This window comes from Poecilia reticulata, chromosome 9 (genome assembly GCF_904066995.2).
Source record: "Poecilia reticulata chromosome 9, P_reticulata-male-v2, whole genome shotgun sequence".
Lineage (NCBI taxonomy): Eukaryota > Metazoa > Chordata > Actinopteri > Cyprinodontiformes > Poeciliidae > Poecilia > Poecilia reticulata.
The window spans coordinates 30,017,654-30,037,281 of record NC_088838.1 but is presented as its reverse complement, the minus strand read 5'-3'; the positions used below and the strand labels follow the sequence as shown (position 1 = coordinate 30,037,281).

Below are 19,628 nucleotides of genomic sequence, written 5' to 3'. Positions count from 1 at the left end.
GCTACTCAAGTACTGAGTGACTGATCATATAAATTGATATTTGGGCAAAAGAAACATTTTCAAATATTTTTTAAAATTAAAGTTTACATAAAATTAATCACTATATGTCAGACCTGGGTAAAGTACTTCTAGGGACAATATATAGTGCATATTGTATCTTATAAATATTAGGGTTATCTAGCAGGCTGAGTGGATAGAAGATAACAAAGCTGAATCTTTCAGGGTCTAGAAATTTAATTCTGATTCCGATTCCAAATTTTAGGATCATGATTTGATTCAAAAATTATTTTTAATTCAGAAACCTATTCAAATAGTCTGTGTAAGTTATGCTGATGAGAGGAATGACAGTGACAACAAATAAAACATTTATTTAAAACAGTTACATATTCTATTAAATTTCATTTGTTTATATTTAAACAAAAATAACTGTGCATAAAAATCTGTAGCTTACATTCCCAGTATTAGGTCAGCTTAGCTCACGAGCTTTTTCTTAAATAAAATAATATCAAATAATTATTCAAAATATAATTTTACAAAAAAAGTTCAGCAGATTAAAATGGAATTTTGAGCATTTTTAGTCAATTGAAAATTTCCAGGACTTGAAACTGTGAAGGGACTTTTTTCTGCACAATAAGAGGTGTATGGGTGCCCGTGTCTCATACATTTTTAATTAAAATGGGTTTGTTCTTTCTTTATTGAAGTTACTTATTGGGATAAAGTATTCAGAAAGAGTAGGAAAGTTCATAATAACCGTCCAGTAAAATTACTCCGAGGCGCATTTCTTTTTTCCAAAACGTTACTCAGGTAAATGCAACTGAGTAAATGTAACTACTTATGTGGATTTCCTATGTACAAGATAAAAAAATTCCTTTTAATACTTGGTGAAAATAACAACCTTAAAGCATATATTAAAACTTCTTTTCATTAAGCCATGTTTCTATATTAGAATTTTTTTTCTTCTGAGAAATAAATGCCGTATTTGTAAGTCAGACATCATAATGCACAAATAAAAGCTTATTTGTGTATTCATATTTAATAAAAACATCAGTCTATGCTTGATCAATTTCTATATTGTGTCTCACTTTGTGCAATGAGTTACTGAAATAAAATAAGTTAACTTATAAGTATTCTAATTTACTGAATGAAATGGAAATGTATGCATTAACGCATCCCATCCTAGATGGGATACTGATAGAGACTTGCTCCAGTTTCTTATTTTTTTACAGCTAAAATTATTATTTAGAATGTGCTAAAATATCAATGAAACAACAAAATAAATGTTGCATTTGCCTGTCTTTCTCTTAAATTAACTTTCCTAAATCCTTTATTCATTTAAAACTGTCAGACAAATCAGCTCACTTTTTATTTAAATTTTAAGAATACATCTGAGACCAGTTAACGCATTTTTAAACTTTATTACACGAACAAACTAAATTTCGCCTCGTGTGGACAGAGCATTTTATTATGAAAATCCAAAGCGGAAGTGGCTGTACTTGGCTCGCCCAGCTTGCCAAGCGGCTCAGTTGAGCGCGGTAGCTGTCAGATAGCGGAGTCAGTCTGACAGAGAAACACCCACACCGCCCGCTTCGTCTTTCTACAACCCCTCCGTCTCTCGGCGCCTCTTTATAGGCTTTTTCCACCGCTCCAACGGCCGGCTAGCTGCTGGGCGGACCCGCGTTGGTATTTTTTTAATTTTTTTACACCGTTTTTCGCACGAACTGAGGCTTAATTCTTTCGGAGTTGATTCAGGGGAAAAGAAGCGAAAGAAACAGAGAGAGAGAAAGACAGACAGACAGACAGACAGGGGAGAGCCATGGCCACGACAACCTGTACGCGATTCACGGACGAGTATCAGCTGTACGAGGAGCTGGGGAAGTGAGTATCTGTGGTGTCAGCGTGTCTGAGTCGGTGGCACGGCTGTTTGCTGTGCAGAGAGGCTGGGACAGGCGGCAGCAGCAAGGCTGCAGAGCTGAAGCGGGCCAGCGGCTGTGTGTGTGTGTGTGTGTGTGTGCGCCCTTTTTCGGTATGCCAGCTTTCAAACTACTCTGCTCCCTGCCACACTCTTGAGTGTGATTTTGTATTGTTATTACAAATTAAATCCAATAAGTTTCGGCATATTTATATAGCACGCAGATTTTCTATTTATGGGTTTATTTCGCAAGGAAATAAAAATAAAAGCAGGGAAATTGAGGTGAATGCATTTCCACATGTGATGAGGCGAAAACTGCGGTTTGCAGAAAATATGTTTTTCTAAGTTTGTGTGCCCTTCGCGCAGAGCGGGGATTTGTTGATATGCAGAAAAAAAGATCTGCTACAGCTGCAAGCATGGCGGTTTTTATGGCTTCTGTAATTACAGGGAATTTCTGTATAAATAATAAACCAACAAGAAAATTCATATCCGTTGGGAAGTTTTGAAGTTATTCTATTATTACTGCAGCTTTCATAGACCTCTGCTTGAGGGACAAATCTTTAAAAAAAGATTCATTTTTGTTGCAGTTAACACAAGCAAGGCATCATGGTATCACCAAGTGTGAAGACTTGAAACACAAAATTTTCTACTGCTTTATCTGCCATCTAATTGTTTATTGGATGTTAATTTTCCTACAACAGTGCTGTTGTATCTTATTATTACCCCTTTTCCTAAAAGTCTGCAGTAGTGTCAGACTGCAATCTGCATATAAGTAGTAAGCAAAACCTAAAGCAGGAAATACAAACAAAACATCAAAGTATCGCTAATTTCTCAAAAATTGATCATCAGTCTTTTCTACTTTCTGCAGTTCCATATTTTGCTTTATTTGAGATTTAAGATGCTTAACATTTTATATCTGTGTTGAATTGCATTACAATTTGAGTACTTTTTATTCCTGATCCCTGTTGTTGTTTTGAGACTTTAGCATTACTTCAGCGTTATACTTCACTTTGATCTTTCATTCAGTCTTCGACTTTCATCAGTCCATCTTTTTATTTCTGCATTTGGCATCTTTACTTGTTTCACTTTGAACAAATATATTTTGAGTCCAGAAAAATATCAACAATAAATTTATAGTTTACCTTTTTACTGCAGTCCTACTGGAGCGCATGTGAGCTTAGCCTCTGCTTTATTATTTGCACTTCCTGCAGGTAAACGGTTTAGTATTAGTAATCCGCATGTGAAATCCACCCTGACTTTAAAAACTTTATGTTCAGTGATTTTATTCTTGCATCTAATTATTGAATGCTAAAATAATTAGATGCATCCTTAATGCATGTGTATAACAACATCATCACTGCAAAGTACATGGTACTATTTAGCACAAGATGTATTTAGTGGCAACACTAAGTGGATCAGTGGACATTCCCAGATTGAAGCCATTTTTTATTAACTTGGTGATCGTCTTCAGATCATTAGTGGAAAAATGAATCGCTGTGATGAGGAAACCAAAAGATTTTCTTTTGGCTTCAGACCAGAAAATTTTGATCAGGCTGAAATGTTTTTCTTTTGTTTTCTTCAGTGAGGATGACTTCCCACATGCCTCTCTGCCATAAAAATCTGATTAATGTTGATGAATAACCAATAATTATCGACATACATTTGTATATTTTATCTTTCACCTTGATCCTTCTCTGTTCTGGGATATTTTGTGTTGATTTCTTGTGCAGATTTTTAAAACAAAATAAAACTATACTCACACAGGTCAGAAAATAGTTCAGAAATGTAAAATTTTTTGGGCAAAATTAAAGGAGCGTGAATATTGTTTGTAGCATTGTAAATAATAATGTAAATAAATAATGTTTGGATATTATTTATCTTGATTCTGTGTTATTTTCAATAGAATACAGAATCATTTTTTACCTTTTTATACCTGGATTTGCAGCAGGTGTATTAATTAAAAACAGACTGTCTGCACACAGGTCTGGAAAGAAAGAGAAAATGATGTTTTTCTCTGCAAGTTCTAATTGTGTGTTTGCTTTATAGATTGTCAGTTTTTGTTGTTTATATTATTTATCTGCGATTTTGCAACAGAAGACATGAAAAAAAAGAATTGTAAGAACAGGAAAAGAGTCAGAAAAGACAAACATGTTTAGTAATTTACTGTAATTGTTTGCTCAGACGTTGACTGTTTACACTGCTGCTGCAGAGGGATGCATCTTAATAATGTTAAGTTCCAATGCATAATCAAATAACCTCTAAAATGAAAGAAATAAACAGAAAAAGAATGTAGGGTGTAGATTTAGTTTGGTATTGTTTGTCTGATTGAGAACAAGGCAATCATTTAAAGTTTAAATTATGAAATGTTTTATGATGTTTTTGATGCCGTCAACATTTAGGCTGATAAAAATATATGGAAAAACAAGTTTATTTATGTTGCTTCATTTGTACACAAGGTATGCAAAGATGATTTACAGAAGCATGAAGAAAGATGTTTCCATCCCAACAATATCAAAATTATTTGAACGTATGTAATTCATATTTGTAGAGCAAAATGACTATCGAAGTGCAGCAGTGCAGACTGTCCGTTGCACACCTAAAAGGCAACAGGAGCAGATGTTCAATGTCTCTGAAAGCTTCTAAAGTTAATCACCTTCTAACGAAGACCAAACTTTAGGGCCAACAAGGTTCATGATTTATGCACAAGCATATACATCTCAAAAATCTGCCTTTTATTTATTTTTTATTATTTATTGAAACCAAAACTCAACACATTCCAGCAATGATTACGTCTAAACATTTGGAGTTTTCACATTTTTTAGTAAATTTGTAATAATGCTTCGGTTTATTGTTTGCTCCTTTATACAGACATTTTTGTGAATAAAATACATTCATACCATATTAAAAGCAGACAATATTTGAGCACAGCGACCATTAAAGATTGTCTAATATCTGCATAATTCAGGTGCTGCCACTGCAGACGTTTCAGTCCAGGCCTTGGGACTTGTAAAAGCAAACAATCATTATATCTGAGAAATCTGGAGGGCACATATGGCTGAAGGGGGTTAGTTGGATATATGCTGCAGTTTGTCCAGGGAGAGCTTTAAATTCAGCAGTAAAATGGCTGATTCTGTCTAAACTGCAGCCATAAAAGGCAGGTCTGACTCACACCAATACTCAGAGAGTTTCAATGATCAAGCTGGTATCTTAGAATAGTGTGTCGCTCAGCCTTTCAAAATCCCACCGAGTTAAAACAAAAGCTTTACCTTCATTAAAAGCTTTAGCTTGTAAAAGGTTTCCTGCAATAGTGAATAGCGAATAGTTTCTCCAAGTCAAAATGAGAACCAAGCATGACTCTCTAGCCTTTAATGTGGCTAAGAGGCTGAAACCAGATTTATATGGCAAGATGCAATTAACATTGAAAAATGTGCTTCTGGAGTAATTTGATCTTCATCATCTGCATGAAGAGATTTCCTAAAAATGGGACCTTAAGGGAGCATGTTAATGGAGAATAAAATTGGCCCGAGAACAGAACCTTGGGGAACTCCACCAGAGACAGGCGCTGAGGGGGAAACAGGGTGACAGAAACCTGCTGCTAGGAAGGTAAACCTTAAAATATTGGGATGTTAGGCTATATCAAAAGCAGCTTTACAGCCCAAAACAAGAATAATTGATGATATTTTTAGGAGAATAAGTGACTGGAAAAGACGTTTATATAAAATAATCTGTTTAATTTAAATGTAGTCCAGGAGAAGAGCACAAAAAGTATTTTTTCTCTGAATTCATGTTGATGTGTTTTTGAGTCATTTTGAACATCATAATTAGATGACAGGTGAATTAGTCCCACTTGTATATTAAAATTTTTTATGCCAGTGTGAATCTAAGCTTGTTTTTGTTATTATAAATGTTTCAGACTCACGTCAGGCGTCTGGTATTCCCCACAGAGATGATATCTTAGTTATTTTTCTTGTCATTTGACAAGCATAAATAGTTTTGTCCACCAGTGTGACTCCACACACACCACCTGGGGATAATAACAACACGCTCTCCGCTGCAAAGCTTGCTCCTCTCCCAGGAGCAATAACTCTGGCTGCCGGGAATGTTTCTTATTCTTCAGCTTTGGCTCTTGAATAAAAAGAAAAGAAAATATAACCTATTAGCCAGGCTTTGATCTTGTGTGAGTGACACTAATCCTGCTCTACAAGTCGTTTTTGACAAATGGTTATAATTACCCCTCCTGTCACATCCATCTCAGAGGAGGGAGTTCAGGTGTAAGTGGCTTGGCCTTGAGATAATAATGTTATCCATGACTCTGTAATACTAATACCAAGCATCTGAGGAGAGATAATTATTGTGCTCCCACTTTTGGCTGCTGTTCCTTCCTATGTGGGACTTGTGACATTTAAGCTTCGTGACTTTGTGCGCCTGCTACAGATAATATCAGCCTTGGCTGTCTACAAGCAGTTCTTCTTTTACACAAATTGGCATAAACAAACTCCTGAAACAGTTGCTAGAAAGTGGCGTTCATTATAAGTTTTTACAGTGAGTTCTGCAGCTAATATAACACGTTTTCACTTTAAAACAACGCTGGTTATCAATTAGATTTTGTCAAACAACTGTTGTTGTGAAATATTTGTGCGCTGCTCTGCTGGTGGTTTTTCTTCGATAAAAAGTAGATTTTTATCTCGGAAAATAAAAGTCATTTTGGGATTTTTAGGAGAATATCTAAATGTGCGCAATTATTGAGCAACTATTATTTTATCACCTTTTTTTTATTTCAATATGTTTAAGTGAGAGTCAAAAACAAAAATCTCCACATGTTCCAATAAACATTTCATGTGATAAGTTTGTTGTTTTTAATGGCTAGTCAGAACTTCGATGCATAAAAACCATCATCTTTCTGAAAGATGTTGACTTTTTCCTGCAACTCTGTTTGAAGAAAATGTCATTTTAGACATGGGAGTTGGTTACAAGCCCATCTTCAACCCAAAAAAGTCTAACCAGGTCACCTTTAATAATACCAGTGCATATCGGTACCCCACTTTCACCTTGCTGGCGTCCATCTGGTCCTTCAAGAGTCCCTCTCATTTCATCAGTCCATAAAACCTTTGAAAAATCTGTCTTCAGGTATTTCTTGGCCCAGTCTGGCCAGTTCAGCTTATGTGTCCTGATCAGTGGTGGTCAGGTTTCAGCCGTCTTTACCTTGGCCATGTCTCTGCGCTCTGGGCAACTTGTACTTGTAGACACCCCAGGTAGGCTGCAGTTACGGAAAATGGCAGAACTGGAAGATAATGGCTTCCTGGTAGCGTCAAACCCAGTTCATTTATGTCTTTTTTCTTTTTTTCCTCTCATCACATTTCTTGCCACCCAGTTGATTATTTGCAACAAAATGTTTGGGAGTTCAGTGATCATTCCCCCAAATCTAAGCAATTTCAGGATTCCTCTGAGAGACCTTTGGTAATTTTTGACTAAATTTGACCAAATTCTTTGCTTAAATCTATTAAGCGTTCAAGTTTGTTCATCTTGGAGTTAGAAAATATGTCTAAAAAATGTAAAAAATGTAATGTAATACTCACTTCATACTAAATATTTGTGCACGCAGCAGAAGCTCAAACGCTATCAGAGGTTGCATTTATGAAAATGGTGGGAGTTCTTGTTCTGAGGCATTTAATAAAGAGGAACAAAGATTTTTTATTATTTAACCTGCTGGTCACAGAATATAGATGATTAATGGAAAAATTTTCAACTTTTTCAATCTTTCTGACTGATTGGCCCATCTCTATTTGTGATTCACCAACCACTGATCTCTGAAGGCATATGTTTGTTCCTTAACATACAGATCTGAGGTTACATCTGTTGAGTTTGTGTCCCTGGAGTCAAAATAAGACCTGATTCATTACATTTTTTCTATATTGTGGAAGTACTTATAATACATATTACAGACAATAGAAAACTGCTTGATCAGGATGGATAATTACTGAAAAATATAAGTAATTGTAATACTGTTTGTCTTTGAAAAAAAAATCTTTTGCACTGATTATGATTAACTTTAATGATGCTCAAAAACCTCAGAAACCAGTGGTTTAGGTTGTTGGTCTGCAGTTTGAGCTATTTTTTTTTCTTTGTTGGTTTTCTCTAAGTGTGATCAGTAAAGATGATGCATGATTGGATGTAGTTATTATTTGCTGTCTTTGAGTGCAATTGCATTTCTTATGGTAGCTATGAAGTAGCACATTTAATACTGTTTTGTAATAATTATTCATGTTCTTTTCTATACTGTTTTGTTTATTATTATTATTGTTTATTTTGTTATTGAAGAACTGTTTAATCCAAAACGGTTTATGTGTTTGTAATAATAGTTGATGCTATCTGACAGAAGACTTTCAGTCCTCTGCGTTGCCTCGTCTGAGTTTCAGTCCATCTGGTCCCACAGCTTTCACCTTTGACCTTGTTGGTCTGGAAGTGAAACCCAGTGTCACAGTTCAACCTTTCACTGTCAACACCCATTGGAAGCCAGACCGGCCAGATTGATCTGAGCCGGCCGAGGCTGAGAAATTATTTAGAGACTTGAGAGTTTGCTGTGCAGCTTTTAGTGCAACGCAGCTCATATTCAGCATTTTTAAATTATTCTATATGACTAAATGCATATTATATCACATTTTCTGCAGAAATAGGCTCTCTGAACACGTCAAATATTACGTTTGAGTTGTTTGCTCTTTTGTTTGCTCCTGTAGTTTCACAGTAGAAGTGTTTGTTTCTTTCGCTGCACGTCTCACCATCCACATGTGAGCACATTATCTAGAACATGCTGACTGGCTCTGGGGCTCCTCATGGGAGCTTATTAAGCAGATAAATCTGGACAGCTTGGTCTTTAAATGTAACTTTCCACAGTTACATTTGAGGAATATTAAGCCTGCTTGTAGCTGCAGTAAGTCATCCGTCGTGTGTATTAACATGAGTATTCTCAGCAAAAACTGGAGAAATTACCCTAGCTAAGGCTCTGAAGAAGTTGCATGTAAGCAAAAGTTTGATAAACAGTGGAGATTTCCTGATGGACATAAATATTATATGAGCTGTTGATAAAAATATGAAAATATCTTCCTTAAAGTAATAAGAACATATTTTGTTTGTTGTTTGCAGGGGAGCGTTTTCAGTGGTGCGCAGATGTGTGAAGCTGTCGACAGGGCAGGAGTATGCCGCTAAAATAATCAACACCAAAAAGTTATCTGCAAGAGGTAAGAACTTATTTCAGTGTATAATTCAACATGTAATCCCTGGATGTTATTATGCAGTCAGAACACGATGCATTCTGGAGTTGGGGTTTTCCTGGTGGTAAATGTAGAGGCTGCATGAAGTCCACGGCTGTGGTGTAGCTCTGAAAGCTCTGCAGTCACAGCCAGTGACGCTACTTTATTTTAAAGTAGATCCACGACTTGTAGAACTGGAAGGAATCGTGACCGGCATCTATCGCCACGGAGATGGGTCCGACGGCGGCCATGGCCTTCATCAGAGCGTGCTCATTGCCGCTGGGGACGGCTCGAGAAGTTTGTGGTAGAAAAGTGGTGTGAAAAGAAAACGACTTACTTTGTCTCAAAAAGCTTCTCAAACCTTAAAAATGTCCCATAATCTGTGGCTGGCGCCCCAGATTTCTTTCTGTTCTCTGAAGTTTTTCTTTAGTCTCTTACTAAAGTTATTTTTTATGGATTGACTCAGTTTAAACACCGTGGTAGTTAATCATTCAAATATCAAAATGCCACTCAACTGTCTGTAACCTGTGGATAATTACTGTGAGTAAACTGCACTAGATGCTGAATGCTGCCAGTTTCTATGGGACCAGGGCGCCTCTCTGTTCGAATACAAGAAACTTTAGTTCCTGAATACTGGATGTAATATGTATAAATAAGTCCAGAAGTAAAAAGTAAAAAAGGATGCAAATTCAAAGTCTGAACAAAAACCATCACATTATGTTTTCTTCATTAAAGATCCGCAATACGTTCCAAGAGATCAAACAAAGTAAGGATTTAATCATTTATGGACTGTAATCCTGCCGAAAGGTTAGATTTCAGATTTTGGTGTTTTTTTTTAAATCATTTTGACCACGCCTCCATTTTGAAATGGTCTTTTATGAGCCCTAAAGCAATATTTTTAGACACATTGTTGTTGAACTGTTTGGAATATTAACAGGAAAGACGCTGAGGAACCCAGTTGTGTTTTCCTTTGATAAAGAATATGTAACTTTTTGAAAACAATGATTTTGTAGCCTCACTCCTAACAAAACCCTGAAGCTTTACTTCAGCTTGATACTCAACATCTACTTCACTGTTGTTTTTATGTGGTTGTATTAAGATGCCAAACCCACCCAAAATTTTGGGTGGGTTTTGATCTTGCTGGTCTGCATGGAGGCATTTCTAGAATTGATGACGTATTGATTTTAAAAAAGTAGGACTCAAATAAATTTCCTGCTCTAGTCAACCGTATGTTTAAGCTTAAGCTGTAGTCTTAAACCTTGGATATTTCTGATCCCCTTCAGTTAAAATGATGTTCCTCGAAGGATTATTGTAGTGTAGAAAAAGTTTCTGTCACTCTCAGGCACACCTGTTAGACCAGTTCAATACAGGACCAAAATTGCAACATTTGTTACATTTTCAGCTGCTGCGGTTGGCTTTTATGTTGTGCTATGTCAAACAATACAAACTAGTTGAAAAACCTGTTCCCCTCTTTGCCTGTGGTGGCGCTGCAACAAGAACCACTAAAGCACACCTCCGAAGAAGACACTGAGCGCTACTTCTTTCTTCACAAAATGTAAACAAAAATGAAGTAGTGTCAGAAGACCACGAGTTATTTCTCCCACTACCGTTAGACTTGTGTGTGGTTTTTTTTTTGGTTGTGTTTTCCCAGAATGCCCTGCACTGTTGTCCACTTCCTGTCTTTTAGAGGTCTCTTTGGTCTGCTTGGTGTTCACATATTCTTTTGAACCGCACCAGAGTTCACTTCAACCTAACTAAGACCGAGCTTTTTAGGTGGACCAGAGTTCGATTTTTTTCAATTTTGCATTCACACCTCCCCAAAAGAACCAGACTTTCTAGACAAATAAACTAGAGTTCGATTAAATAAATAAATTAACTAGATAGGACTGGTGTGAGCTTCCTATCTCTTAGTAGCGATACTATTGCTACTAATGCTCTCTTTCTGTGTTTTCCAAGAAAGACATAATTGTCCACATCAAATGTTTTTACTGTATATTAATAGGATACTGCTCACATTAAACAGGCATGAAGTCCTACTTGCAAAGGACGCTGTGCTCAGGCAGTAAAGCCCGGTGTAGGCAGCACTGTGACGTAAACCCGTCCTGCTCCGCGGCGGTCACTGTCGCTCCTCACACCAACACTCGCCCGGTGTAAATCTCCTGCTGCCTCTGCAGCCCGCAACCGGAGACCCAGAGCCACGGCTGTGCCAGGTGGCACCCCACTGACAATACACTGCTACACACACATGCACGCGCACACGCACACACACACACGCGCGCGCACGCACGAATGTCTTGTGCATGTGTGTAAATGTAGAGTGTGGTCAAAGAGGCATTTTAACAGGGGTTGAATGTCTGCTCATATCTGTTTGTGTCTGTCAGTTAACCTTTTACTGTGGGTATTAATTTCCTCTGGAAACAATTGCTCAGATGTCATTAAATCCACGCAGACAGATTTATGAAAGTACTCTCTGATAACAGTGGTAATGCACCACAGAGGTGAGGCTGTCAGGGATAATTGTTAAAAATTCAAAAGATCAGACTACTTACACCATAAAGTAATACGTTTCTCACCTTTAACACGCTAACGCTAATAAGCTTTGTAATGTTAATGTTTAAAGCAAATTAATGCAGTTTCTGAAGCAGAGTCTATGTAGTATTTAAAACCCCAGAAAACAGAAGGAACTTAAGATAATTTATGAATATTAATGGAAATCAAAGATGCTTCTTTTGTTTTAAGCTCTTAAAACAGTGATTTTCAGAATTGTTCCGAGGTGTGCAGATGGTTTATTTTTTTTATTTTTATTTTATTTTATTTTTGGATCAACTGATTAATAATTGGTTAGCAAAAGGTAATTAATATGAGATTTTTTTTAACTGAATTTGAAGCAGATTAAGCTGAAACTGTTATTTCAGTTTTGGTTAAAACAAATTTACATACAGAGGTTTTCTTTTTTATTTTAAATGCTAGTTATATTTTTTTCTTCAGTTTTGGCTTAATTGCTGCTCTGAATATGTTGTTCTTTCATTTTTTTTGAGTCTATAAATTCCAGTTAACAATGACTAAATTTGTTAACAATTATTAGAATAATTCATTCATCAAAATTAATCCGATTAATTGTTTCAGCCCTAGATAAAAGCCATATCAAATCAGTTCATCTCCACTAATACACAAAGTGTGACATCAGCTTTTCTCCAGCAATAAATGACTGAGGACTTTATATACAGCTCTGGAAAAAAATTAGGAGACCACTTAAAATGACCAGTTTCTCTGATTTTACTTCTTATATGTATATGTTTGAGTAAAATGAACATTGCTGTTTTATTCTATAAACTATAGACAATGAGAAATGGTGAAAATAACTAAAAAGATGCAGTGCTTTCAGACCTCAAATAATGCAAAGAAAACACCTTCTTATTAATTTAGAAACACCAGTACTACTATTTCAACTCAGGAAGAGATAAGAAATCAATATTTGGTTTGAGGGTTTCAATGGGGTTCAGTGCTGTGGCCTTTCTGTATATGTCAGAAAGGCTTGAACATAGAAACTCAGAGTGCTGTTAATTATAGTTTATAGAGAAACTGGACCTTTCCAAAGAAAACAAAAATCGACCGTAAATCTCTGACCGGTGCATCTCCACTAACTGGAGGTCTATGTTTCCTCCTCAGCTGTTTTATGAAAGGCTGCAGCTGCTTGCAGATTTCTGAGGTGCGGCATAATCTTCCTGCTTTAAGATTTGATGATCCGAGCCGACTGAGCGGCGTGCGCGGCCTGCACTGCGCTCTTTACTAATGGATGAGCCATGTTCCCTGAAACAGCAGAGCAATGTTTGAGCCGCTGCATTTGACTTCTACTCCAGCGCTAATAATAGCTCCATGACCCATCTGACATGGGCTGCAGCAGCAGCCAGGTTTTATGGCGATCTCCATGACTTACTGCTCTGCTTCACGAGTGAGATTTTCGCTGCTGATGTATTTCTCAGAAAGCAGGTAGGGTCAGAGGGTTTAAAGTGCCAGCGGAGGCCGCTTAGGAGGAGCGATTGCTTGGGACGGGCAGATGGAGATGGGAGCTGCAGGGAGGCCGGGGGGGTCATGGCAGAGAAGGCACCCCAGGCACTTGGCAGCTGAGGGCCATGCGCCTGTACGCCTACATGCCTTTTAGCACGGGACTCTCATCTGACTCTGCCTCTCTTTCACTCTGGCACACACATTCATGGTCATTCTGACAGTGAACTGTTTATTTACTGCAGTCACAGTGATTCACCCCCTTAAAAATCCCAATTTCAGGCATCTGGGAATGGATGACTAAATGTTATTTGTGTGTTAACCCAAACACCCCGCTCGACTTCAGCCCTGCTCCTGTCCCGTATTGCAGACGGCAAGCGGTTAATGTCAATCCAGCTCATGTCAACAGGAAATATAGGGCAGGTCTGCTGGGCAAGGCTTCCAGCCAATCATAGCACTTGTTTATTGGCAGCGATCTGTGGACGACGGATGCCAGAGGTTCCTGTATGGCCTTGTAGCATATCATGGTAGAGTGGATGTGCATGTGCGTATACGTATATATATATATATATATATATATATATATATATATATATATATACACATATTATATAAATATAATATGTGCACATGTGAGGTGTTTATTTTGTCTGAGACTCACCTGCAGCAGCAGCAGAGAGCTGACCTGATTTCTGTCCCGGTTCTTTTGTGACAATGTCAGATAAGTCGCGTGGAGTGAAGTGAAGGCCTAGTACATGTAAGCCTATTATGAAGTCAAATCACTCTACTTATAATTACAAATGCCAGTAGAGCCTGTTTTATTTATAATGTAGCCACAAGTTCAGAAGATTAGTTTGATTACACCAAACATTTTAACCGTTTTACTGATTTTTCTTTTCTGACGGAAATGATTCCTAAAAGATGGCTCTCCGCAAATGTCGCTGTTTTTGAAATTCCCCTCTTAACTTTATTTGATGCTAACTTTTATAAGTTGCATAGAATATTTTGTTGCAAGTTGAAATTAGGACAGTAGATAACGATCATCTTAGTAATCAATTATTCTGATGAGTTATCGAGTGATCTGAAAAATGGCACATTTTGTAGATTTTTCATTAACCTCTTAAGCTTATTTTATGCAAATTTAAGAATTATGTAAAAATAGACAAACAAATAACTCTGTTACTTTTTCTAAATAAGGAAATAAACATTTTATTCCATAAAATGCAATAATGTATCATTTCTTTATTGAATTTGAACCTGGTGAAATTTTGTTTACAGAGATTTCCTGATCCATGTTTTTCATGGTTCTGGTTCTAGTTTTATTTATTTATTATTTTGAATATTTAAACTGTCTTCCAGTTTCAGTGTGGAGTGTTATTTACAAAATTAAAGTTTATTGGTTCTGCCTCAAGTGGAGGAGTATGTGGGGATCTTGTTCACGAATGAGGGAAGAAGGGAGTGGGAAATCGACAGGTGGATTGGGGCAGCGTCTGCCGTGAAGCGGGCGCTGTACCGGTCCGTCGTGGTGAAGAGAGAGCTGAGCCAAAAAGCGAAGCTCTCGATTTACCGGTCGATCTACGTTCCCACCCTCATCTACGGTCATGAGCTTTGGGTCATGACCGAAAGAACGAGATCACGGATACAAGCGGCCAAAATGGGTTTCCTCCGCAGGGTGGCTGGGCTCTCCCTTAGAGATAGGGTGAGAAGCTCGGTCATCCGGGAGGGACTCAGAGTAGAGCCGCTGCTCCTCCACGTCGAGAGGATCCAGTTGAGGTGGCTTGGGCATCTGGTCAGGATGCCTCCTGGACGCCTCCCTTGTGAGGTGTTCCGGGCACGTCCCACCGGGGGGAGGCCTCGGGGAAGACCCAGGACACGCTGGAGGGACTATGTCTCTTGGCTGACCTGGGAACGCCTTGGAAGAAGTGGCTGGGGAGAGGGAAGTCTGGGCCTCCCTTCTGAAGCTGCTGCCCCCGCGACCCGACCCTGGATAAGCGGAAGAAAATGGATGGATGGATGGATGGATGGATGGATGGATGGATGGATGGATGGATGGATGGAAGTTTATTGGTCAACTTGTATTACTGGAACATTTTATTGTCCAGCAAAATTTATTGTGACTGTCGATGTGAATAATGTTAATTGGTGTGAATACTTTTGCTAAAAACCAGCTTTCCAGTGTCTACATTCCTTTAGTATTTTTAGGAAATAAGAAAAAAAGTGAGATTTAAATTCCATATTTCCCAGCTGCCATGCTGATCTTGTAAGTCAAATATTCTTGAACAGTGGTTGTATGAGCTTCTCTTTGTGGATGTTTCCTCTTCTCCTGAGACGCCAGCCCTCACTGGCGATGATTAACCCAAATGTATTCCTCTCCTCATCGCTTCCTCTCTTCTTCTCCAGCACAACGTCTCCTGCAGACTCTGCTGCATGCTGTCCTTGGGTTATCTCACTCTGCGCTCGTGTTCCTGTTTGCCACATATCTCCTCCTGCTTGTTCCTTCTCACCACTTCCTCTCTCATCCCCCTCCAGGACCGATCCTCACCATCCTTTCTTTCTCCGTTATCTCTCTGCTCATTTCTTATTTACCCCTCTGCTTCAGAGAGCGACAGCGTTTGGCTGACCGACGGCTTTAAAGAGATGGGTTAAATGAATATTTGAAGCAGAGTGTACTACCAGGGCTGTGCTACTTTTCCTCAGTTGACTGTACACTCCTTACAGTCAGAGCAACAGCAAAATGAAAGCTCTGATTTCGATTCAAACTTTTTTTATACAGTGAAACAGAAATATAATATATTTGTTTGCCTTATTTTTCAGATTTTTAGCTGCACTAAAACATGGAAACGTTTAGTAATAAAATAACTATTTACTTAAATTTTTAGATTTTAATGTTTTTTGTTTCTTTCTTATCTCCAAATGTGTTCTTTCATAAAAAGAAAGAACACATTTTTATTTCATTCATCTGTTGTAGGAGTTAATTAATTAATTAAGTCCAAATAAAGATAAGCTGTAAAACATTCTTGTCAAACAATAGGCCCTTTTTAGAGCTTTGCCGAGGTTGATAAGGTGGATTAGATCGGCTTCACAGGTAAATTTGGCCGACCTCCGATCTTCCAAAATTAAGGAAATTGGTTGATAAATCAGTGCTCCCCTACTTTGAACTACGGTGGCCCAAAGAGTACATTGATGGGAAAAAAAATCTCAATTTACCAAAATGAAATCTTTATAAACAGAACATTTTATTAATTAATAAAATCGATTTATTGCCCAGCCGGGCTGCACAGTGGTGCAGTTGGTAGAGCTGTTGCCTTGCAGCAAGAAGGTTCTGGGTTTGATTCCCGGCCCCTGTCTTTCTGCATGGAGTTTGCATGTTCTCCCTGTGCATGCGTGGGTTTTCTCTGGGTACCCACGGTTTCCTCCCACAGTCCAAAAACATGACTGTCAGGTTAATTGGTCTGTCTAAATTGTCCCTAGGTGTGAGTGTGTGTGTGCATAGTTGTGTGTCCTGTGTGTCTCTGTGTTGCCCTGCGACAGACTGGCGACCTGTCCAGGGTGACCCCGCCTCTCACCCGGAACGTTAGCTGGAGAGGCACTAGCAACCCTCCCGACCCCACTAAGGGACAAGGGTGCAAGAAAATGGATGGATGGATGGATTTATTGCCCAGCCCAGAAGAGAATATACAAAAGTTGGCTGTACACAAATATTTTTAATTAATGTATTTTTATTTCATTTTGATTGATCCTGTAGCCTTAACTCACATAATTCCATTTGCATTTCATAAGAACTTTTTTTTTCGAAATAAATTTTTTTTCTCTGTATTTCTCAACACAATTATTTTGATTCATTGCGATACCACACAGTGGTGTGTAGCCAGGTAGTTACAGACCTCTGTTTTATTTACAACTGAAAGTCCATCATCTACTAATTTAATAGTCTAAAATTCTTTAAAAATTTTATACTTTACGGTATTTCAATTCCAAAAGAAAATAGTTTTTTTTACTCAATCTTCACTTCCACTCATGCCCAGGAAATGTTGATATTGCATGAAATATTTTACTTCTATAATTAAATCAGAAAATTCAGTGTAATTCACTTCAAAAGTACTTTATTTATCTTAAAAGAAATCAGTTGACAATTGGCAAACACTGCTAATCCACCTCATTTTCTTTTGCCACTCCTTTTTAAATCTCCGTTTGGCCATATGGTTAGAAAGCCAATCTATGTTCACTGAGTTTTAGAGCTCAACTCTGAATCTTTCCATTGTTCATTGTTTTAATCTCCCAGTTTTTTCATGAAGCTGATCTATCGATACACTGAGAAATGTGGGGAAGGAAGTTTGACCTTGAGTCATGAATGTTGGTTTTTCTGATCAAGTCAGCTTCATAAACAACCTGAAACCCATTTTCATCTTGGTCTGAAATGAGTGGGTGCTCATTTTCAGGTTCTACCTCTTTGTTTGGCGATAATGTAACAATGAAGGAGGGAAAGAACAGAAGAAGATGAAGCACAATTTTCCCATCCCATCAACTTTTTCCATTTATCTTACAATAACAAAAATATTTATAGAACTGAACCAGAGGTTTGTGTAGGACGTGTGACAGTTCATATCATTGCTAATGAAAGCAGTTTCGGTTTCTAAGTTACATGTACAGGGTTAATTTCCTCTCCAGTGTTTAGTGATGCCTTCCTGTAGAGCAGAGGTGTCCAAAATACTCGCCAAAAGTACTAGTGAAAAAAAAAAAAAAATTTTTAAAAATTAAAATGATGAAAAATGTTTTCTGTTTTTTACCTACTCATCAATAAACCAAACATGAACTATTTTAATTAAACAAATAATCAGATTTTTTTGTAGGAACGGGATTAAAGATCCTAAGCTGATCAAATGAAAGGCATCCAAGTTCATTACTGAGGGCTCGATTGAAGACAAAATATTTAGTCCGTTCTTAGCCATAAATACAGGATCTGGATCATATTTGGGTGCATCAAGTGTCCTTTTGACTAGTTAGTTTGTCTAGAAAGTCCGGTTCATTTGGGTGTGGTGTGAATGCACCAAGAGTTCAATCACACAGACCAAAATAACGAACTGTGGTTCGCCTAAAAACCCCAGTTTTGGTTTGGTTAAAGTGATCTCTGGTGTGATTTGAATTATGAATTCTGGGCGGACCAGAGACCAATCCAAAGCAGGAAGTGGACTAAAACAAAGGGCATTCTGGGTAAACGCAACCAAAACGAACACAAAAGTCTAACGGTAGAGGGAGAAATGGCTTGTGATCTTTTACCAAAAACAAAGGAACAAACTCTACAATCTGATGCCTCTTATTTTTTTACATTTCAGAAAAAGTTGTTTTCTTCAGTGTCTTCTAAGGTTTTGTTTCTTTCTGTGATTCTGGGTGCAGCTCCACTATAAGCGAGGAGCGGGACAAGTTTTTCAAATGTTTTGTTTTGGTTGACAGAGTGCAGAGTGAAAGCAAACCGCAGCAGAAAAAAATGTAACAAATGTTGCAATTTTGGTCCCCAATCGAACCGAGTCTGCCGCACTATCAGGTGTGAAAACAGTCTAGTCAATTAATAGATGTACTCCTATTAACCATAAAAGCAGAAGAAAAGCAGAAAGTTGGAAAAGGTTTTTTGTAAGTAGATTTTGATCTAATTTTATTAGATCAAAATATAACAAAATCTAATAAATTCAAGAATAATTTATTCTTGAATTGAGGTCGTGGGCTCCTCTTCGGTTGCTCTTTGAACACCGAAGAGCAACCTAACAAAACCTTTTGTTAGGTTTTGACATATCTAACAAAACCTTTTGTTAGATCTTGACATATCTAACAAAAGCTCAGGTATGTCGACAGATGGACTAAACCGTGATGAACGGAGACAACAACTCTGGGCCATTTCTGTTCTAGTATTATCAGCAGATGCCACCAACAGACTGAAACCCGATCCTGGCCCATTTGACGTTTTTTCCACCATTTGGCATCGTGACATATCAAGGACGGTTCAGCAAAAACACGAGTTTAGGCGGAGTGGACATTTAGACAAAGCAAACGATAACCTCACCTGGAGACTAGAAAAAAGCAGCTTGATTTACAGAGAGATGAATAGAAAATCATGCTTTGTTTGGTTCACTGGTTCCTCAAACCGAAGAGTCAGAGGAAGAAAACAAGCAGCAGCAGCAGGCGCAGCGATTAGCATTGTTTTAATCTTTCAACAGAAAGATGGCATGCAGGCTTAATTGTTCTTCCTCCTCCCACCTCCTCTGTCCCTCTTCAACACTCCCCCACTCCTTTCTCCAACTGGCTTAGCTCGTCTTCTAAGACTGTAATCACTGGGCTTACACGTCACCGTCACTCCTCTGTACCCATGGAAATGTGTCTGCTCGCGTTTTTCTATGCTATTCCTGTCACAGATTGTACTATACTGTTTCCAGCAACAGCATGTATTTATTTTCATCAGTTGTTTGAGTGTTTGT

General features: G+C 37.9%; 1 protein-coding gene across 50 annotated transcripts in view; it reads left to right on the top strand.

Annotated features, from left to right (window-relative positions):
• The first annotated feature begins 1,528 nt into the window (after nucleotides 1–1,528).
• The window catches only part of camk2b1 (calcium/calmodulin-dependent protein kinase (CaM kinase) II beta 1), an 86,431-nt gene continuing 68,331 nt past the window's right edge, over nucleotides 1,529–19,628 (top strand). For 19 of the 50 annotated variants that reach the window (XM_081610880.1, XM_017306718.2, XM_081610881.1 and 16 more), the window contains exons 1-2: nucleotides 1,530–1,875; nucleotides 9,050–9,144. In XM_081610880.1, the coding sequence (XP_081467006.1) occupies nucleotides 1,814–1,875; nucleotides 9,050–9,144 (157 nt within the window). In that variant the 5' untranslated portion in view covers nucleotides 1,530–1,813. Of the gene's footprint in view, nucleotides 1,876–9,049; nucleotides 9,145–19,628 lie in introns of all 50 variants that reach the window. The other 31 variants (XM_017306727.2, XM_008417842.3, XM_081610887.1 and 28 more) reach the window with 6 other exon arrangements.